The 21,799-nt window shown below is 57.3% G+C and overlaps 1 protein-coding gene across 8 annotated transcripts; it reads right to left on the bottom strand.

The window, feature by feature from the left end:
• Window positions 1-2,048: 2,048 nt before the first annotated feature.
• TYK2 (tyrosine kinase 2) lies at window positions 2,049-20,604 on the bottom strand. Of its 8 annotated transcripts, none has more exons than XM_059388982.1 (26): window positions 20,513-20,604; window positions 19,830-20,053; window positions 19,544-19,707; window positions 19,090-19,305; window positions 15,558-15,681; window positions 15,279-15,426; window positions 14,780-15,003; window positions 13,467-13,833; window positions 12,820-13,020; window positions 12,563-12,720; window positions 10,723-10,831; window positions 10,442-10,631; window positions 10,240-10,343; window positions 9,963-10,145; window positions 9,791-9,878; window positions 8,810-8,937; window positions 7,648-7,783; window positions 7,406-7,560; window positions 6,530-6,680; window positions 5,986-6,083; window positions 5,551-5,743; window positions 5,078-5,196; window positions 4,655-4,827; window positions 4,307-4,424; window positions 3,362-3,472; window positions 2,049-3,279 (listed from the first exon to the last, which is right to left on the bottom strand). In XM_059388982.1, the coding sequence occupies exons 4-26, from the start codon at window positions 19,283-19,285 to the stop codon at window positions 3,145-3,147; spliced, it is 3,609 nt and encodes a 1,202-aa protein (XP_059244965.1). In that variant the 5' UTR covers window positions 19,286-19,305; window positions 19,544-19,707; window positions 19,830-20,053; window positions 20,513-20,604; the 3' UTR covers window positions 2,049-3,144. The 8 variants fall into 8 exon arrangements, with proteins under 8 accessions (XP_059244965.1, XP_059244966.1, XP_059244968.1 ...); XM_059388983.1 differs by having other exon boundaries at window positions 19,830-20,180; XM_059388985.1 differs by lacking the exon at window positions 20,513-20,604 and adding an exon at window positions 20,379-20,506.
• Window positions 20,605-21,799: the final 1,195 nt, after the last annotated feature.

The raw sequence follows: 21,799 nt of genomic DNA on the forward strand, positions 1-21,799 counted from the left end.
TAGGAATGCATCACTTTGGCATGGCTGGGGGAACTTATATTATCTGGTGAGGGATTAATATCCAGATTAGAGAAATTTCTGGAAGTTACAGAGAAAGCTAATAGGGGATCTCCAGGCAGGCACTGTCCTTGAGGTGATAAAGTGGGATTGTAAGGCAACATTTCAAGAGGACAATGGGGGGACTTCTAGGAGGGTCTAAAAGCCTTAGCATGAGGGCTCAATATTCTTGGGGTGGGGGATGCAAATACAACACAACTCAACAACAACAACAAAAAAGCCTATTTAAAAATGGGCAAAGAGGGCGCCTGGGTGGCTCAGTGGGTTAAGCCGCTGCCTTCGGCTCAGGTCATGATCTCGGGGTCCCGGGATCGAGTCCCGCATCAGGCTCTCTGCTCAGCAGGGAACCTGCTTCCTCCTCTCTCTCTCTCTCTGCCTGCCTCTCGGCCTACTTGTGATCTCTGTCTGTCAAATAAATAAATAAAATCTTTAAAAAAAAAAATGGGCAAAGAACTTGAATAGACATTTCTTCAAAGAGGCTATTTAGGGCACCTGGGTGGCTTAGTCGGTTAAGCATCTGCTTTCGGCTCAGGTCATGATCCCAGGGTCCTGAAATCAAGCCCCGCATCAGGATCCCTACTCAGCGGGGAGCCTGCTTCTCCCTCTCCTTCTGCTGCTCCCCCTGCTCATGTGCTCTCTCCCTCTCTCAAATAAATAAATAAAACCCTTTTTTAAAAAATGGAAAGTGAAGATGCAATCAATTTCTTTTTTTTATTTTTTTATTTTTTTTTTAAAGATTTTATTTATTATTTGACAGAGAGAAATCACAAGTAGTCGGAGAGGCAGGCAGAGAGAGAGGGAAGCAGGCTCCCTGCTGAGCAGAGAGCCCGATGCGGGACTCGATCCCAGGACCCTGAGATCATGACCCGAGCCGAAGGCAGCGGCTTAACCCACTGAGCCACCCAGGTGCCCCTGCAATCAATTTCTAGTAAAAAAAGTCTTGAGCCTTCTCAGACTCCAGAAATACTATCTCTTAGACCTGATCCCACGAATGAGCTGAAACCAAGAGTCAGATGCTTAAACGACTGAGCCACCCAGGTGCCCCCTAAAAAATGGTTTTTTTTGGGCACCTGGGTGGTTCAGGTGGTTAAGCATCTGCCTTTGGCTCAGGTCATGATCCTGGAGACCCGGAATCAAGTCCCATGTCGGGCTCCCAGCTCCACGGGGAGTCTGCTTCTCCCTTTGACCTTCTCCTCTCTCGTGTTCTCTCTCACTCTCTCTCAAATAAATAAAATCCGAAATGCCTTTTTAAAAAATGTGTCTTTTTAAAGTAGGTTCCATGTCAACGTGGAGCTTGAACTCATAACCCCAAGATCAAGAGTCACAGGGTCCACCTACTGAGCCAGCCGGGCCCGCCACATGCTACTATTTTTACAAGAGTTGAGAAAGCCTAGTACACGCACAGATTTCCTTTTTCTAGATAGTCTCTGGAAGCAAGAATAGGAAACCAGATGACATTAGCTGCCTTCAGGGAGATGACAATAGTGGCTTGTAGAGGGAGACAGTTCACTGCATCGGTCAGTATCACCTACCTCGTGCCCATTTATTATAACTGTAATGCATATTTAACATTAAAACTGTTATAAAAAGCAAACCTCAACACATCTGTATGGAATTATCTGGAAAAGGGGAACTGCAGGCCATAAGGTCTTGAGAAACCCAAGCAGAAAGAAAAATATTTTCACAATGTGGCCTGACACACATCCTGTCTCAGTAGAAACACCTCAGCAGGGGCGCCTGGGTGGTGCATCAGGTTAACTGTTGGACACTTTGTTTTAGCTCAGGTGGTGATATCAGGGTCCTGATCTCAGGATTGTGAGATCAAAGCCCCGTGTTGGGTTGCACAGACATGGAGTCTACTTGAAATTCTCTCTCCCTCTCCCTCTGCCCCTCTCACTCGTGCGCTAACACATAAATCTCTAGGGGGAGAAAAGCAAAATTAATCATTTCCTTTAAAAAAAAAAAAAAGAAACACTTTAGCAAACACCAGATTAACAAGAATATAAAATGTTTATTAAGTATATTGTTCGCATATCTGTCCACTAAGCATCTGACTTCAAGACCCCCATTAGCTATTTCCGTTGAGTCCCCTAGGTAGCCAGCATGACCATGCCCAGTTCAGAGCTGAGAGCTAAGGCCCAGAGAGGGAGAGCCATTTGCCTGAAGTCACACAGGGAGGAAAGCGTGAACCCGGAAAGCTTATCTACCTGGTGCAGGGCCCCTCCAAGCCCTGCATTCTTGGTTGATCTCTATGCGAGTAGTTCTCACGAGCCTTCTGTGCTCCAGGCACTGGCCTGCTAGCTGGGGATTCGGTCGAAGCAAAGGTCAGAGATATGTCTGGCTTCCTCTGCAGCGTCCTGCTCCAGTTGCAAAGCCCAGGACAGCAAACACCGGCTGCAGAAGGGCCCAAGGAACACGGCCTCCAGCAGAGAACCTATGAGTTTATTACCAGCTTGTGGAAATGCTGGGCCCTAACTAAGGCTGGGAGGGGGGAGGCCAGAAGATTGGATTCAAGGGCCTGATTAGGTCCTTGCTTGTCCTTGGGTCCCTCAGGGGCCTGCACCAGGCTCATAACCAAGGAGGGTGTGACAGTTTGAAGGGTTGTGTCCCCTCAAAATTCGCAAATTGAAATCCCAATGCCTGATATGATGGTATCAGGAGGTGAGCCTTTGGCAGGTGCTAAATCATGAGGGTGTCCTTGGCCTTAAGTGTCCTTATAAGAGGGACTCCAGTGAGATCCCCAGCGCCTCCCCGACCCTGTGGGGACCCAGCCCGTAGGTGTCGGCTGTGAACCAAGAGGAGGGCCTTTACCAAATGTGACCGTGCTGGCACCTTGGTTTCGGACTTCCCAACCTCCGGAACTGTGAGAAATAAATTTCTGTTTATAAGCCATCCTGTCCGTAAGACTGCTACAGCAACCCAAGGGTGTAAGACAGAAGGGAAGTCCATTCACAGAGGTGGCAGCTCCGGTCAGGAATAAGGCACTGGGAACGGTGAGGCCGGCCTCTCCTTGTCGGGTTCCTCTGGGGCCGGGGAGGCCCTCTGGGTGGGCGCCTGCTCTGGTCCCCCAAGAGCCACTGTTAGGCTTCAGCACACATTGAACACTGAGGCAGCCTGGCCTTGGTATTTCTCCTGGATGGTCTTGAGAATGGGTATGAGGTTCTGGAAGGTGGGGCGGAATGAGGCCTCCGCCTGCCAGCAGTTCTTCATGAGGAGATAGATCTGGGCAGGGAAGAGAATGAGTCTGCGGGGGCTGCTCTCTCTGCGGTCTGATGGCACGGAGGTGAAAAGGGGGGGGTCTCACCTCACAAGGACATCTCTCCGGCCGGGGCAGCCTCTCCCCGCGTTCCAGCAGCTCAGTGAGCCTCAGCACCGTCATCTGCCCATGGGTGAGGCCTGTGAGCTCCATGAATTTCTACACAGAAACAAAAGCAGCTCTTTTCAGGAGGCGGGGCCGGCTAGACAGACGTCAGAAGCTGCCGGTTCAGCGGTCCCCGGCCCACCTCCACCGGGACGTGGTGCCTAACTTCGTATTTATGACCTCATCTCTCTGGGCCTCGGTTTACTCATCTGTAAAATGGAGCGATAACATCTACTACTGGGTTATGTGGAAGGTAACTAACACTCATGGAGTGAGTCGGAGGTGGGGGGGTTGCTGTTAAGCCTCTCAGCAAACTGTTTTCATCGGTCCAGAATCCTTTGCCCACTCCTCTGACCATGGCCTTTGGAATAAACTTGGAGCACAGCCTTGGTTCCTCCCCCAGCCCAGGCCTGGCCAATAACCATGGCTCGGGAGGCCAAGCTGGGCTAATCAGAAAGCCCTCAATGATGCGGGCGGGGAACAGACCCTTTGGTCCCCTCTGCTGGGAGGCTGTGCCTGAAGAGCTAGGGGGCCACTGCTGCCACAGCGGAGCAGGGGGCGGGGGTGGGGGTGGGGCTGGGGAGGGCTGCCTGAAAGATGCCTCCTCGGAGAGCAGCTGAGCAGAGATGGAGAAAAATGGGTCTCCTGAGGACAGCTGAGGATCTAAGTCAAGCTGTGCCTCCCCGGCTGCAAACGCCTGAATAAGCTGTTTCTATTTGGGTTTCTATCACAATCCGAGCCCCCCGATGCGGCAAGGGGGCCCGTTTTACACGGTGGGACTGTGAGGCCCACGTGGCTTAAGTGCTCCCTACAGCGGGCGAGCTGGGAATTCAATGCCTTCCTTTCCAGCGCCTCTGGTATGGGGTGGGCTGAGGGCCTGGCTCTCACCGAGGGGGGGCTCTGGCTGGAGTCACAGTAGGTCAGCAGCTCGTACATGGTGACCCCGAAGGACCAGACATCAGAGGCATAGTAGAACTTACACTCCTTCAGGCACTCTGGGGCATACCTGGGGGCGGGGGAAGGGGGGGGACACTCATGCCACCGGCCAGACCAGGTGGGAGGCCTTACCTGGGGCTTAGGGGCTCTCTGGTCCCAGTCAGGACCCCACCCTTGTGGGGTGGGGGCAGTTTCACTGAGACCAGGCCCTGTCGCCTGAGACCCCGGCATCTATCTCCTTCACCCTGTCTGCTCCAGGTACCCCTGACCCCCCACTCCAGCGGGTGCCTGTCCGGTCACCAGAATACGGGGCTGTCCCCATCCTCGCGCACGCGGTAGTACTCATGGCCTTCAGGCACAGCCTTGGCTAGACCAAAGTCCCCGATTTTGACCAGCCTGTCGTTGTCCAGCAGCACGTTGCGGGCCGCCAGGTCTCGGTGCACGTAGTGCTGTGCATGGAGGTAGGCCATGCCCTGGGGGAAAGGCGAGTCAGGGTCAGTGGCCGGGGGCAGAGCCTGAGGCGCGCGGGACCGGATGGGAAGGGGCTGCGGAGTCCCGCGGGACTGCTGGGACCATGCCAGCGTGGGCAGGGTGGCAGGTGGCAGCCGCAGAAGGGAGCAGGGCCGGCAGCAGGGGCGGGGACAGGTGAGCGGGCGGTGTGGGGCCATCGGGGCCGGGCCACGGAGGAGGGAGCCGGGCTCGGGGACCAGGGGCCAGCCCCACCTCACAGATCTGCTGGGCGAAGAGCAGCAGCTGCGCCAGCCCCACGCTGTGCCGGGGCAGGTAGTCCCGCAGGCTTCCCAGGGGCACATACTCCATGACCAGCGGTACCGACTTCTCTCCTGAAGCAAGGCAGAGGGGTGGCCCGCGCAGGCGACGGGCAACAGAGGCAGGGGCTGGGCGCCACACGTTCGGAGAGCCGCAGCTTCGCCCTCCCCAGCGTGGGGCCCTGACTCGCCCACACCAGGTCCAGCCCTCAGGCGGGCCAGCCCATCCTAAAACCCCCGGTGAGGGGGCCGCCGAGTCCCTCTCACCCATCGTGCCCCGCAGAAGGCCAAAGTGGGAAGGAGGCAGCCCCGGGCCCGCAGCCACCCCTGCCCGCGTTCCCCAGCCGCAGCCACCCCTGCCCGCGTTCCCCAGCCGGAGGCTCCAACTGGCGGCTCCCATTCGCCCCAGGCCCCGCCGGCCCCGCCCACCTGCGTCCTCGCAGCAGCCCTTGTACTTGACAATGTGCTTGTGGTACAGCGTGCGCAGGATGTCGATCTCCCGCCACCAGCTGGTGCGGAGCTGGGGGCCGCAGTCCGCCTTGAGGGTCTTCACGGCCACCATCTCGCCGGTGCCGTCGTTCGTGGGGTCGTAGCAGTACAGACTGACCTTGCCGAAATGGCCCTGGCCGGGGAAGGCGCAGGCGGGTCGGCCCTGCCCCGGCTCTCCAGGCCCCATCCCCTGGCTGGGTGCGCTTGGAAAATCCCAGGCCCCATCTCCTCTGTGGGGGCCGGGACTCGGACTCCCTTGAGGCGGTGTGTGTGTGTGTGTGTGTGTGTGTGTGTGTGTGTGTGTCTTCTAGGCCAGGCCCCACCCATATTTGCAGAACTAAGCCCAGGCCCGCCCCAACCCCCTGAGCCCCTCACCTCGCCCAGATCTCGGATCTTTTTCAAATAGCGCTTGTGGAACACGGTGGGGTCTGACGCAGGTGAGTCAGGGTTCACAGCCAAGACGTCAGCAAGATCTAGAAGAGCCGCGGTGGGTGTCACTGGACTCCTGCCTCTTCCCGGACAGGCCCACCCTCGGGGGCACAGAAAAGGGGCCACCACTCCGCCAGCATCCTATCTCAAATATAAGGAAACTTTTTTTTTTTTTTTTTTGCAACGGTTGGAAAATTCTACCTTGGTGTCCAAAATGCAGAAGTGGCTGTATCCTAGGACACCCGGGACGGTCTCAGATAGAGTAAAGGGTGTTTCAAGATGAGAGAAAACGAAAGCCAGAAAGCTGCAAGGGCCCAATCTGTCCAAGGAAGCCGTGGTTCTCCCCACATAAACCATTAAGGCAAGCACAGGTGTCCACACACCCGGAAGTGGGTCAGACACGGTCACACCTAACGGAGGTCACGGGGTAGAAACCTCAAGGGCCAGGGGCCAGCACCAGCAGGGATCCCAGCAATGGGGTGAGGCTCACTCTGGGGCTGCAGCTGAGTGAGGTCCCGCAGGATAGTGCGGAAGGAGGGCCGCTGAGTTGGTTCGTAAGTCAGGCACTGGCTGGTGAGTGTGGCCAGCTCCGGGCAGGAGGGCTGAGGAAGCTGGTGCTGCTTTTGGTAGAAGCACTCTTTCTGCCAGGAAGGGGATCCGCGGGAGTCAGTAACCCCCACCCATCCCCTCCCCCCAAACCCCTTTTCCAAAAGACAGGCCCCAAGAGCATGCTGGGTCCTTGTTCCGTCATTCCCATTTTACAGATGATGTCACTGTGGTTTGGTGGAGGGAAGCAGACTTGGACACCACTGCAGAGCCAGGGCTGAATCCCAAGTCCAGCTGACTCTGCAGAGTTCGGGAGCAGCCTGCACAAGGCCCTTCCTGCCCTGTCTCCTCCTCACTCTGCCTCCAGGAAGCTCCAACCACCATCTGATGCCTCAGAGCCTTTGTACCTGCTATGACCTCTGCCTAGGTTGCACTTCCAAGCCTGGGTCGCTGCAACATTTCTGTACTTGGATTGGTACTCCTCTGGGAAGCCTTGCCTGACCCCTCAGCTGGTTTGGGGGGTCCTCTGGTCCTCCCTCACCCCCACAGCCTAGGGCTTCTCCCATGACGGTCTTGGTCGCTCTGCTTAAAATTGAAGCATGTCACTTACTTGCTGTGTGTCACAACAACCTGATGAGGTAAAGACTGTCAGCCCCAGCTGACAGACAATCAGATGGAGCCCCAGAGAGATGAGGCCACATATATATGCCAGGTCACACAGCCAGAGGGGAGGCAGCCCAAGACCCTGAATGTGCCCTCTAGACTCCTTGGAAGTACCAATGCCCTCTGTGGGAAGGGCCCAGAGATGCCCCAGACATACCTCGGAGGGGCCACGGCCCTGCAGAGGGGCCTCCCCATCGAAGCAGATCTCCAGGAGGGTGGCACCAAAGCCCCATTTATCAGCCGCAGTGGTCAGACTGTTGGCTCCGCCGGAGAGGCACTCAGGGGCTGTCCAGGGGATCCGCTCCACCCGCTCTGGGGGCCAGGATCAGAGGTCAGTGAGGGTGGAAAAAGAGTTGGGGGGAAGCCTGTCCCTGAACCCAAGCCAGCCCGGGTCCTCACCCTCCCTGGAAAGGGCACCCAGGCCCACACCGGGGTCACTCAGCTTGATGAAGGGGCTGGTGCCCTCCGTCAGCCCTAGCCGTGCCAACAGGATGTTCCGGCCACACACATTACCATGAACCAGGCTCTTGTCTTCCTGTGGGGGGGTGAAAAGAGGGTGTGACCACTGGGGGGGTGCTGTAGATACTGCCCCCACTCCCATGCCATGTGGTCTCCACAGGGACAGACCACGTGAAGAAAATAACCATGGTTAAATAAAACAAAACAAAAGCCATCATGGGGATCCAAGTACATCATTGCCACTGGATACCCAGTAGGTCCTTCCTGTCTTCCCAGAGCTGGTGGTCAAAGCTCGTCGTGGTCAGGTCCAGCTGCTGTTCTCTAACCATGTCAGGCATGGTCCTGCCCCAGGGCCTTTGCACTGCCTATTCCCTCTGCCTAGAGTGCACTTCCTGACGTGCCCGCACAGCTCCTTCCTCACCTCCAGGTCACCATAGCATCTACTTTAAACTCTACCTCTTCCCTTGCCTGTAGCAACTGCTTATCTCCACGCCTGCTACTCTCCCACAGTTGTCACTGCTTTCTAAAATACTGTGTAAAGGGGGCGCCTGGGTGGCTCAGTGGGTTAAGCCGCTGCCTTCAGCTCAGGTCATGATCTCAGGGTCCTGGGATCGAGTCCCGCATGGGGCTCTCTGCTCAGCAGGGAGCCTGCTTCCCTCTCTCTCTCTCTCTCTCTCTCTCTGCCTGCCTCTCCATCTACTGTCAAATAAAAAAATAAAATAAAATAAAATACTGTGTAAAGTAGTTAATCATTTGTTTGCCCCTCCCAACTAAAATACCTGCTCTTTAAGGACAGAGACTTTGGTTTTGTTCTCTACTGTGTCCTCGGGGTCTAGGACAGAGCCTGGCACACAGAGGTGCTCTGGAAACTAGGGGGACTGCACCAGGAGGAGCTGGGAGCAATGCCAACAGAGAGTGACAGAGGAGCTGAGCTCAGGCCCCCATGGGACATAGAAATTTGAGGCATTCTTCTCTTGGGGGAGATGGGAGTCACAGGGGTGTGTGAGCAGAAGAGGCTTGTGGAAAGATCTCCTAGGGCCAGTGTATACAGGACTGCTCTGGTGCGCCCCACCAACCCAGGCCCCGCCCACAGGCCACGCACCAGGTAGCTGAGGGCGCTGGCCAGCTGCTGGGCCACCACCACCTTCCAGGCCACAGGCACGTGGCCCTTCTCTCGCCGCAGCCACACGTCCAGGGGCCCGTGCTCCACGTACTCTGCCACCATGATGTCTGCAAAGTCCCAGGCACTGCACAGGCCGCCCACCCGCCTCCCACTTCCTGGACACGGTGGGGGCGGGACATGGGGGCTGGGACCGTGGGTGGGGAAGGTGCTGGGGCAGAAATGCTGGGGGCGGCTGACGAGCGACTGTGGGGCGAGGGGAGATGCGGGCCACGTGGGTGCAGGGTGGGGCAGAGGGGAAGGCTGGCATCTCGGTCCGGGGTGGGGGGCTGGGCAAAGCTGCCATGCAAGGGACAAAGGGGAGGACGGGCCTGGGGACCTGGGGGCGGGTGGAGACAAGTGGAGGCCTGGAGCATGGGGCTGGGGCTTAAGTGAGGAGGGATCCCATGGGCTTGGGGTGCTCATGGGGTGTCGACCAGCGGTAGAAGGAAAGCAAGAGAGACAGACACATGGGGTTGAGGGTCTGGGGGCTACTGGCTGGACAAGGAATTTGGAGGTACATGCAGGGTAAGTGCAGGGGTGGGGCTAGAGCAGGGACTGAGATCTGGGAGGACGAGGGCGCCCCACAACACTGGCACCTGCACGGGGGGGTCAGAGGGTAGCCAGAGGCAGGGTGGCAGACGGAGCTAGGGATCAGGGTGCAGCCAGGCATCGAGGTGAAGCTAAGAGCCCAGGTGTGGTCGGGGACTGTTGGGGAATAGTCTGCGGCCGGGGCACAGGTCGAAGGTCAAGTAGTCACAGATCAAGGTGTGGAGTCAGGGATCCCAGTACAGGTCAAGGTGGAGCACAGAGTTAGGGTAAGGAGGACACAGGCTTGAGGGTCGGGGTCCAACCCAGGGAGCGGGCATAGGCGGGGGGTGGCCTGCTGACGGGGACGCGAGAGGGCACGCGGGGCTCACTCACTCTCGGAGCCATGCACGCAGATGCCATGTACAAAGGCCAGGTGCACGTGGGAGACCTGGCTCATGAGACTGGCTGTCTCGTAGAAGGCCTGCGGGGACCGGGCAGGTCAGGCAGCCACACACCCGGACCCCCGCATCCCTCCCCACAGCTCCCCCTGGCTGGGCTCACTCACCAGCGCGATGTCGTGGTGACTGGGGTCCAGCACCTTGAGGACCACCCGGAGCTCTTGCCCGCAGTCCCCACTGGGTGTGGGGGGGTCCTCACTGTCTGCCGTGCCCTCCTTGGGGTCTCTGCCCCCCACTCGTAAGATGCCCTCATACACGTTGGTCCTGGTGCCTTGGCCCAAGTGGGACAGCTGAGGGAACAGGGCACGGGGCAGCTCCATGACCAGCACCCAGGGCTGCCCACCGCAGCGCCCCCCGGCCCCAGGGAGCTCCGACCACACACACCTGGGTGATGTCATCCTGGCTGATCCGGTGGAAGCTGAGCTGGCTGAGGTTGGGCGGAGCGGCGCTGGCCCGAGACCCCCGCATGATGATGAGGTTGGAGATCTCTGGAGGGTCGAGGTGCCATCATGGAGGGCTGGCCTGGGTTGGGGATGGGGATCCCAACGCCCACCCTCACCCCGTCCAGGGTCCCCCCAAATGGTACCTCCAGGCCGTGGCAGGCAACAGCGGCGCAGGGCGAAGCAGTCGTTGCCAGCCCGCAGGCAGCAACCCTGCAGGGCAGCTCGCAGCTCCCGCACGCTGGGGAAGGACCGGTCCCAGCCCTCCAGCGTGAAGACCCCGGCCTGCAGCTCAATGGGGAATTTGCGCAGGTGCACGTGCTGTGTGCCTGGGGCCTGCGGCGGGGGCCAGGGGGCAGGGCGGTGAGCAGGGGTCCAGGCCAGAAGTGCACCCAGCCCCGGCCCAGGACCCCCGCCCCAGGCTCACTTGCTCTCTCTGCGCCACCGTGAGGATGAGGCGGTTGAGGTGGCTGGTGCTCCAGTGGATGAGGTAGAGGCCGTCCTCGGGCCGCAGCTTGGCCAGCACAAATGGCTCCCTGTGGGGGGACCAGGGGGCCGCAGTCAGAGAATCTGGGGGGTACCGTGGGGCACATGCCAGGCAACAGGGATACAGAGAATCTGCCCATAGGGGAGCACTCCGGCTGGGACAAATGTCGGCACTTCTGTGGGGACGCGGAGTCTGAGCGCATCCAGAAATACCCACGGGATGAAAGAGGTAGTGAGACAGGCACCCCCTTGGTCAGGCAGCACCTCTGACACGGTAACACGTGCCCGGAGACAGGAGACATCAATCAGACACAGGAGGGCACATACCCAGGTAGCCACTCGGGACACAGGGTGGGCAGCCTGCCGCACATGCGCAGACGATACCAACCGCAGACAGCCACTCAGCCCCTGCGACATGGCGCATAAGGCGCCACAACATCCCAGACCCAGAGGGGACAACTGCCAGGAACACAGATGGGCAGGACCCGTGACACTGCCACCTGGGCCCAGACAGACCACCCCCCACCCCCGACGCTGGGGCTCCCATTCTATTGTCGACCCAACGACCACGTCTCCCCAGAACTCCCGTGTGGAAACCTACCCCCCAGCGCGACGGCTCGAGGAAGCAGAGCCTCTGGGGGCTGAGTAGGTCGCGAGGGTGGAAAGCCCATGGATAGGATTCGTGCCCTTTTACAAAAAGGACCGCAGAGAGCGCCCCTGCCCCTTCCCCCATGTGCGGACCCAGCCGGAAGCTGGCTGTCTGTGCACCAATGCGGGAGGCTCTCTGCCAAACACTGGACCTGCCCGCACCTTGAACTTAGACTTCCAGCCTCCAGAACTGTGAGAAATCGATGTCCGCTGTTTGGCATCACCAGGTCCCCAGGACCATTACAGCCACCTGAACTCACGAGGATGCCCGTGGATGGGGCCCAGAGACCCCTGTCAGGTGACACACACCAGGCAGTGACCTTGTGCCACCTTGGCCCTCAAGAAGTGGAATGGCCCCTCCACCCTCCTCCCGTGTAGAGAGGAGGCTCCTAGGGGTCAGACCTCTTAAGACACCTTAACGGCCAGTTCCGCTGTCACAGGTGGGCCAGGGGACAGCCACACACAGGTATGATGACCACATGAGCTCAGAGTCACAGCCCTGTGACCCAGCGGCACACAGGAGGACTCCTGATGGCCAGACACCGCACAGGTTCCGCCCCGCGAGTCTGTAGAGAACCGCAGGGACTGCCAGTGACCAAGACAGACATACGCCTGCAGGGATGTGAGTGCTCACGCGAATGTGTGACTGGCCTCCAGCCTCTGCGCAATGCATGGCTCCATGAAAATCACCAGCCCACTGCGCTGCGCAACACCAGGCTAGGACAACTGGGCAGGCGACTGTGCGGCACAGCTGCACGCTGGGCGGGCTGTTCAACCTGCAGACGTGCGCAGTGACAGTCCCAAACCTGGTCCCTTGTGCCACATGTCCACACCACTGCAGGCGCCCCCTCTCCCCCACACTGCTGGTGTGCCCCATCTGCACACATGTACACACGACCGCACGCACTCGCACACGTGCACGCGCATGGGTGAACACGTGTGCACTAACACGAACGCAAAGACGTGAATCCGCACAAACACGCACGTGCCTCATTCACGCCTCACCATGAGCTCTAGGCAGCCACCACCTAGCTGTGTCACCCATGTGCCCTTCCTCCTCCTGCCTGCTCCGCCCGCCCCTTCCCTGCTCCCTCCACTACCCCCCAGCTCCCCCCACTCCCCCCCCCACTCACAGCAGGGGTCCGTGGATCCCATCCTGGATGCTCATCACCACCCGTGGAGGCGCCACCTCGCGGCACAGGTAGTGGCTTGAGTCTGCGGTCAGGCGGAAATAGCCGTCCACCAGTGACACCAAGGACAGGGCCATGGCCCGGGAAGGCAGGGTCAGCTCCTGCAGGCCAAGGGCGGGGCAGGGTGGGGACGAGACATCAGGCAGGCATCCAGCCCACAGGAGCCCCCACCCCTGCCAGGCCCCCTCCCTGGGCCCCACCAGGCTCTTGTTGTCCTGAGAGTGGACGCTGACGTGGCATTCCTTCAGCACCACGTGTGTGATGTCCTGGAAGTCACAGAAGTAGGTCCACAGCGCTTCCTGAGGCCTGTCTGCTGGCTGGTCGCCTGCTGCTGGGGCCTTGGTTCCCTTCCCAGATGGGCCAGCACAGGGATTCCTGCTGCTGCCATCGCCTCTGGGATCCTGGAAAGGCAGCGCGCGGGGCAGGTGCATGACGCAGGGCTACACCCGTTCAGTCTCCCGCACAATCTCCCTGCGGAGAAGCGGGAGCTGGAGGGACCGGGGATGCTCCTGAGGCAGCCGCACTCGAGTCTGTGTCACAGACTGGATGATGGGGACCCGCCCCCTAGAGAGCTGCACACCAGAGGCCAGAACCTCAGGGAGGAAGACAGGAAGCCCCAGGCCCTCTCACCCCCAAATACCAGACAGGGGTTCCTCAGAGGTCCCCAGGGGGGAGGCGCAGAGGACATTCCCCAAAAAAACCACCCCAGAGGACAAACAGACATATCCCAGAGCCACGCGGGAAAAAGGTTCCCTGCAGCCACCCTCGGGGGCCAAGGCCAAGGCTGAGCAGGAGCCTCAGCCCCAGCCCCACCTGGAACGCTAGATGGGAGAGGCACCCTGCTCACCTCTGCCCGCACCGGCCGCCACTGGATGCCACCTGTGCCCGTCACCAGCACCTCGTGAGTGGGTGGCCCGGTGGCCAACTCCGGCCCAGGCTCTGGGGGAGCCTGCCCGGCGTCCCGGAGGTAGTAGGGCTCCCCCACGGCCTGGGCCAGTAACTCCAGGTGGCACACGGGCAGGCGCTCCGTGCCGAAGCGGGGTGCCAGCTGCTCGAGCGTGGCCAGGTATTTGACCATGACGACCTGCTGTGAGACGTGGCCCGGCTGGAAGGCCCGCACGAACCTGCGGAAGATGTTCCGCAGGCGCAGTCGGGTCAGCGCATTGTGCCGCCGGATCTGCAGCCGGAAGGAGCGTGGGATGCAGTCTTTGAAGCTGGGGAGGGGGGGCAACCAGGAAGGGCTGGTCAGGAGTCTGGGGTTGCCGCCCAAGCTGGCCCTCATATTCCAAGTTCAGATCCCCAAGAAACAGGCCTTTGCTGCCTCCTGCCTCTGGGCCTTTGTATATGCTTTTCCCTCGGCCCGGAGTGCTTTGCCAACGTATTCTACATCAGGATAAAGCTGACTCAACCTTCAGGTCTTAGCAGAAATGTCACCTCCCCACCAGAAAGCGTTCTCTGCCGTCCAGGCTAGAGAGGGTATATCCTCTGGGTTTCCCTGCACCGTGGACTTTACTGTCCCAGCCAGAGTCATCCAGAGTGATAATACAACAGGGACAGAAAGATATGTGCTTTAAGAGGGACTACTGGTCCTCCAAGAGCCATGTCTCCCACTGCCTCCTCCAGGCAGTCTACCCTGATTACCAGGGCCCTCACAGCAATGGCCATGCCCACAGCTGGCTCCCAGCTCCCCACACTCCTGGGTCCGTCCTTCCCTAGAATCTAAGGAATTCTCCAAGCTCGCTCTGCTCCAGCCACACATCCTCCAATGCATCAGGCGGGCCTCAGGATCTTTGTCCTCTAAACAGAGAGGTATCTGTCCTCTCTGTCCAGAATGCTCTCCCAGACGCTCGCAAGCCTCCTGCCTTCACTTCCTTCGCACCTTAGAATTTGAATGCTACATTCTCTGAGGGAGTCCCGGACGCTCCACGCTGAAATTCTACACCTCTCCTTCTTCCTCCTTTCCTGCTGAATTTCCCCTGGGAAACACCGGACCTCCCCCTTTTGTATTTTGTTTACTGATGCCTCCTTCACCAGATGTGTGCTCAGGAGGGCAGTGACCGCTGTTTGACTTGGTCACTTCTGTGGCCTCAATACCCAGAACGACTGCTGGTACCACAGCAGGTATGCAGCAGGTACTAGATAAGTGCTGAATGAACACACCACAGTAGGCGAGGTCTCTTGCAGCTCCCAGATACCCGTTCCCGCCGCATTCCCAGACACCTGATCTTCTTGGCCACCTTCTCCAGGGGGACGCCACGGCACAGGGCAAGGTGGCACAGGTGCAGAAAGGCCATGCCCAGACTCTCATTCTTAAAATGGCGGATCTCCTCCTCGCCGGACAGCTCCCACAGCGATGCTACGTCATTCACAAACTCATGCTTGCCCTGGGGGTTGGGGCAGGAGGGTGGGGGGACAGATTGGGCAGAAAGAGAGGCATGAGAGCCTGTTTGCTCCCCAGCTTCTGTCCACTCTGGGGATGGAAGGGAACCCCTGTTTTCAGGAAAGGTCACGTGTGCTTCCTCTGTGCAGGCAGCCAAAGGATCCCAGGTGGCATGAGTTGAAATCTATTAGCCTTAGTGAATTGGGACGAGGTGGGGGGGGTCCTCAATGGCACCAAAGTCCCTCACGAACAGTCCCACTTCCCCAGCCCTACGTGCACCTGCTCAAAGAGGTACTCAAAGGAGGCCGGGTCCAGTAGTTGCATGCCCTGCTCTGCCTGTTCAGAGGAAGACTTGGGCCCTGGGGGCCCACAGCGGTACACAGCTGGCTCCTGGGGGTTTGTGCCATGCCAGTTCCGGAAATAAAACCTGCAAGACGGGATGGAGAGGTCGCAGCTGGGACCTAGCATGGACTCAGATGCAGCTCCAAGAAGGCGGGATGCAGGGGAGCAAGGGGACAGAACCAAAGGGGACAAGACTCCCAAGGGCCCATCACCCACCTCATGCGGAAGTACAGCGTGAGGCTCATGTCTCTGGGGATCTCCAAGACATGGTTTGGGGGCAGCCAGACCTGGGCCTGGGCATCGAAGAGGGCAAAGAGATTGAGGCAGGATGGAGTGATGCCTGTAACAGGGGAGAAAGAGGGTCAGGAGGCAGCATCTGCTGCCAGCTGCTTTGTGGACCCCCACACCTGATGTTTCCCACCACAGGCCCTCCCTCCCTGGGCCTCCTTCTGCCCACAGAGGACAATGCAATATGGTGACCAAGCTGTGGCTTCAGAGACTACATTTCCCATCCTCCTTTGCAGCTGGGATGGGGCCACAGGACCAGTTTCTGGCCAATGGGATGCTGGCGAAAGGAATCTGCAGATTTCTAGGCCTGGAAATAAACTCTTTTTTTTTTTTTTTTTTTTTTTAAACTTTACTTATTTATTTGAGAGACAGAGATCACAAGTAGGCAGAGAGGCAGGCAGAGGGAGAGAGGAGGAAGCAGACTCCCTGAGGAGAAGAGAGCCTGATGCGGGGCTCGATCCCAGGAACCTGGGCTCATGACCTGAGCCGAAGGCAGCGGCGTAATCCACTGAGCCACCCAGGCGCCCCTGGAAATAAACTCTTACCATCTCCTCTGGCTCAGGGATGTTAGAGACCCCTTGTGCCTTGAGACAGAAGCGAATCATCTGACCTGCACTGGATTTTAGGTAAACCTTCATTGTCTTGACCCAGGGAAATTTGGGGAGCTGCTTGTTACTGCAGCAAAAACCTACCCTTGATCGACCAGCCCAACTACAAACTGCTGGCACGCTGCCTGGTCTCCGAGCTCCAGCCCTGCAAGAATACCCAACTACCTCCCGAATGTCTCCTCCTGGACATGAAGCCCCCTTAGATGTGTCATCTCCCAAAGGAACCTCATGCCAGGTCCCCAAACCCGCCTCTTTTCTGGCTGGTTCTTTTAAACTAGGACTTGGTCCTTGTCCTCAACTTTGTCTGCAATCCACATCAGATGGGTCACAAGATCTGCTCTTTCCATATCTTCCATCTCTGGGATCCTTCAGATCCAGAGCCCAGCCCTAACCCCAGACTCCAGACTCGCTACCATTCCCTACACCGGCCACCCAAGGCACCCTTTTATACATATCACTTGAAACTGTTATCTAAGGCAATCTGTTGAGAATAATTTATCATGACCAAAGTACAGCCACAAGACATAAAACTTGCCTCTGCCTATATCCACCTCTTCTTCCTAAGAGTTAACCACACTTCTGGGATGCCTGGGTGGCTCAGCCGGTTAAGCTGCTGCCTTCTGCTTAGGTAATGATCCCAGGGTCCTGAGATTGAGTCCTGCATTGGGGTCCTTGTTTGACAGGGAGCCTGCTTCTCTCTCTGGCTCTGCCTGCCTCTCTGCCTGCTTGTATGCTCTCTCTCTCTGACAAATAAATAAATAAAATCTTAAAGAAAAAAAAAGGGTTAACCACACTACCGAACTAGAGTTTATCATTCCCGTATCCTCTCTGACCTAGTCTCAAATGTTATGAACTATAAATGCAGTATTACCTTAGTTTGCGTCCTCTCCCTTACAGGGTACCCTGAGAGGGTCTCTTATTTTTCACCACAATAAATGAAGCTGCTCCAACACATACATTCTGGTATGTGTCTCCTCGAACACATGAGCTGAGCGTCTGTACAGGGTCTATCTAGAAGTGGAACTATGCAGCCTCAAGCGACGTATGTTCCAACAATGTTGGATGATACCAAAGGCTTTCCAAAGTTGCTGGGTCCAAGTGTACTCACTGCCTCTCACAGGAGGATGCCTCCTTGAGAGACAACTTCCTAAAGAACCAATCTGACTGTTTCACTCTCTGGCTTAAACCTTCCGTGGTTCCCCACTGCCCCATAAGAAAGCCCAACCCCCTCAGCACAGACTAACCATGACCTGGGCAGGGAGTGCCTGGGGCGGGGCTTAGTCGGTTACATGTCTGACTCTCCTTTTAGGCTCAGGTCATAATCTCAGGCTTGTAAGATGGAGCCCCAAGTTGGACTTCCCGTTCAGCGGGGAGTCCGCATGGGATTCTCCTCCCGCGCCTTCTGCCCCTCCCCGGCCTCCCTAAAATAAATCAATCTTAAAAATAATAATAATAACTATGACCCGGAGTCTGACAATATGATCCACTTTCAAGTCCTACTTCCCTTTCCAAATTCTTGAAAGCGACACTCGTTACTCTTAAGGTCTTTTGCTTCCTCACATACATCAAGCTGTCTGGGAGCTTTTCACACGCTGTTTCTTGTGCTGGGCATGTTTCTCACCACCCAGCACACCCGTCGGAGCTCATGAAGGATCAGCCACCATGGGAAAGTACAAGGCGTGGCAGAAATCCACCATGAGGCCCCCATCTGGTTGTGGCAAAGGGCATCAGAGAGGACTTCCTGGAGGAAGGGACATATAAGCAAGGTCCAACTGGACAGATCTTCTCCTCCTCAGGAGGAAGACAGGATACTTCTGGTGCCTCTGCTATGGGCTCTCTCAGGCATTCCGCAGTTCCTTCCTGCTCTCAGGAGAAAGTGTAAACTCTCAACGTCTCTCTCTGGCATTTAAGGCACTGTAAAATCTGGCCCTGGCTGACCCCTCCCCCTTATCTCCTACCTGGAGGTCACGGCCACCCTGGTCTCCTGGCTCCCACCCTCACCTGCCACAGTCTCTTCCCCACACAGCAGCCAGAGAGCCCCTGTGACGCCTGAGTCCAGTCACGCCCCTCCTTTGCGCCTAGTCCTCTGTGGCTCCAACCTCACTTGCAGTCAAGAGTAACACACTCACGGGGTACCTGGGTGGCTCAGTGGGTTAAAGCCTCTGCCTTCGGCTCAGGTCATGGTCCCAGGGTCCTGGGATCGAGCCCCACATCAGGCTCTCTGCTTGGCGGGGAGCCTGCTTCCTCCTCTCTCTCTGCCTGCCTCTCTGCCTACTTGTGATCTGTGTCAAATAAACAAATAAAATCTCAAAAAAAAAAAAAAAAAAAAGAGTCACATACCCTGCCAAGCGAGCCAGCCAGGCACTCCTCTTCCTCTCCTGAATTTCTGAATTTTTAATTTTTCTCCATCATCTACCTCTGTTCTCCCACAGTTGTTTTTTTTTTTTTTTTTTAAAGATTTTATTTATTTCTTTGAGAGAGAGAGAGAGCAAATGAGCATAATTGGGGTGGGTGGAGGGAGAGGGAGAAGCTGACTTCTCCCTAGCAGGGAGCCTGGTGCAGGGCTTGATCTCAGGACCCCAAGATTGTAAGCTGAGCCAAAGGCAGGCGCTTAACTGACTGAGCCATCCAGGGGCCCCTTCCACACAGTTTTCTTATTCATTGTGTTTCTTGCTGATTTTCCTATTGGAATATCAGCTCTAAAAAGACAGTGATTTGGGGCTGCACAATGTAGTTGCTCACTCAATGTCTGTTGAATGAACGGGCAGACAGGCAGACAGATGGACAGACGGATGGGCCCAGCTACCTTGAGCACCTCCACCCCTGCCACAGGGCTGATGCCCCAGACTCACCGACTTTTTGTGCAATGTGGATGCAGACCTCCTCTGCGGTCAGTGTGGCCTCGCTGAAGGTGACCCAGGGGTCCCCGCCGCCAGGGCCAGCCCAGTGCAGAAGGACCTTCAGGCCTCCCCTGGTGGCCATGGGCTGAGCTCCATTGCCATCAGGCCTGCTGTCCCTGGTGGTGGCACCCCAGTGGCACAGAGACATGCTTTTGAGAGCTGGCTTGGCTAGAAAGAGATAGGCCATCAGCCTCCAAACATTAGGCCTGAGGGGAAAATTCTAGAACCCCCTCACTGTGTGACTTTAGGCATCCAATTCCCCTCCCTGAGCCTGTTTCTACATCTGTTTGATGGAGTTGGGGTACACGTCCACAACTGTTAGATCTTCCATGAACAATGAACCCCTTTATTGGACAAACTTGCATCAATATAAAAACCTGCTTTGCACCCCCCTTCCCCGAATTACCAGGCAGTCAGGTCAGACAGACCGGGGGACGAATCTTGGCTCTCTCCGTGTCAACTCAGGCAAGTCACTTAGCCACATCGGGCCTCAGTTTTCCCATCGGAAAATGAAGATGCGGAAAGCATTGCCATGAAAAGAAGGGTGTGACATCCCCACAGCACCTAGCCCTTAATGCAGGCATGAAAAAATAACAAAATATGACAAAAACAAAAATAAAATCATTATTGATGATTTCATCGTCCTGATCATCTCTCTCTAGGAGGCCAAGATTCATGCGTCCCACACCTACCCGCAGGAGTGACCCCAGGCCCTGCCGACTCCCCTGAGCCTAGGAGGGGTTGTGTTTCCAGTCGCCCCTCAGTCCAGCTGGGGGACTCCTCGAGAGCCAGGCCCAGGGTCGGGCCGCCAAGTCCTCCAGTTTAAGATAAACAGTGACGGGAAGAAGAGAGTGTCGTCGTAGCACAATGTCAGATTCCTCAGGAATCAAGCTCCTCTCTGAGCCCGTTTCCTCGCCTGGAAAAGGGGCACAGAGCAGTCTTTCCCCCAAAGCGGTGCGGGGAGGATTCAGTGAGATGCGGGAGGGGAAGCGCTCAGCTCAGGGCTCGGTGTGCGGTCCGTACTCGATAAATGTTCGCTAGTACTATATGTTAACGTTTGAGAAAATACGGGTGGAGTTTCGGGGGGTGCCCATTTCCTTCGTCCTCGTCCCCACTGAGTGCAGACCAGCTTTGCAGATGCGGTAGGAGTGACGTCTGCGCCCAGGAGACCCGCACCGCCCCCCAACACCCCCCTCCCCAAAACCTCGCCGGCTGGGGCAGGAGCCGCGATGCGCACCCACCAGGCATCGACGGGTCACGAGGCAGCGGGTGTTTCCGTCCACCCTCCGCCACGCGCAGCCTCCCGCCGCGCCTCCCGCCGCGCCTCCCGCCGGCCGCGGCCCTCCAGGGGACCTCCCGGAGGTTCCAGGCTCACCCTTTCCCCCCGGACTCCGGCTCGAACCCGGGACCCCGCCCCGCTCTGCGGGCAGCCACCGCCAAATCGCCGCCGAGACGCCGCCTCCCATTGGCCGCCTGAAATGGGCATATTCATTGGCTGCTGTTGTGACCCGTCGCACGTAGCCATTGGTCTTTTCGTTGCAATGGCGGCGCTTCTATTGGCCCTCACCTTCACCCTTTTTTTTACCCTCAACCGCGATTGGCTGGGATGGCACCATGGCGTCAGTGATTGGCTGCTGGAGGGGAGCGGGCGGAGATGCGGAAGCGCTGGCTGGTGTGCGAGGTTAGACAGTGCAGGCGTTCAAGCGGCGTCGCGATATCGATTTCCTCCGCCGGCTGTTGGCCCTAGTGAGGCTTTCGGAACTGGCGTAAACTTCTTGTCCTCATTTTGGCGATCAAGGCTGCAGCCAGCCGCCCTTCCGTCTTCCAGGCCTGTGCAGTGTGACTCCATTCCATCCTGCCTCGCTTCCCTCGTCTCCGCGGGGCCAGCTGCACCTGGCTGGACGGAGACACCCCTCACGCACGCCCGGGCGGCGTCTCCGGCCCGCCTATTCAGTTCCTCCGCGGAATCACCTCCAGCCCGGTCCGCGGAGGCTGTCAAAGTAGCAGCTTGGAAGTCCCCCCTGACCGGAGTTCTAACCAACACACAGCGGCAAGTCGCTGTCATTTACCGAGAAGGCTATGCGCTGAGTGTTCTCATGCAGTATCTCATTTGATCAAGGCAGCAGTCCTCTTTGTGTTGTCCCCATTTCTCCGAGCAAGAAACTGAGGCACAGAGAGGTGACAAAGACGCCCTCCTTGACCTCACTCATTTGAGCTCTCTTCTCGACCAGCCTTCGACCCAGGCCTGAGCCTATCTTCAGCCTGCTTGGTCCTGTCCGAGCAAAGAAACCTTTTAAGTCATTCCCACCTTTGGTATCTGATTCAGTTCCTCCCAGCGGGTGTCTACAGAAAATTGGAGAGTTGTCTGGTGCGGAAAACCCACATACTGGGGATCAGAAGTGCTGCAAGTAGAGAAAGTTTTCCTTTATAATGCACTAAAGAAAGATTTCCCAGGCTTCACCTGTGGGCCCAGTTTTAAAGAACAGTAATAAACCCACTACCCAGGCCAAGAAATAAACCCTCAGCCCTTCCCAGAAGCTCCTTGATCTAAATCAACAATCTCATTTTTCTGTCTCTTCCCCTGCTGTATTTTTCTCTGCAGTCCTTATGACATTTCACTGGAAGTTTCTGTGAGCACTGATTTTAATGCCTGTCTTCCACT

The sequence above is a fragment of the Mustela nigripes genome, chromosome 2 (assembly GCF_022355385.1).
Source record: "Mustela nigripes isolate SB6536 chromosome 2, MUSNIG.SB6536, whole genome shotgun sequence".
NCBI lineage: Eukaryota > Metazoa > Chordata > Mammalia > Carnivora > Mustelidae > Mustela > Mustela nigripes.

Excerpts from the sequence above, each read along its gene's own strand:
- TYK2 (XM_059388988.1), bottom strand. The coding sequence starts at position 19,285 with ATGTCTCTGTGCCACTGGGGTGCCACCACCAGGGACAGCAGGCCTGAT. Across the intron at positions 12,721-12,819 it reads CTCAGGACAACAAGAGCCTG|GAGCTGACCCTGCCTTCCCG; the intron begins GTGGGGCCCAGG and ends CTTGGCCTGCAG. Across the intron at positions 4,425-4,654 it reads GGGGACAGCCCCGTATTCTG|GTATGCCCCAGAGTGCCTGA; the intron begins GTGACCGGACAG and ends CCCCGCCCCCAG.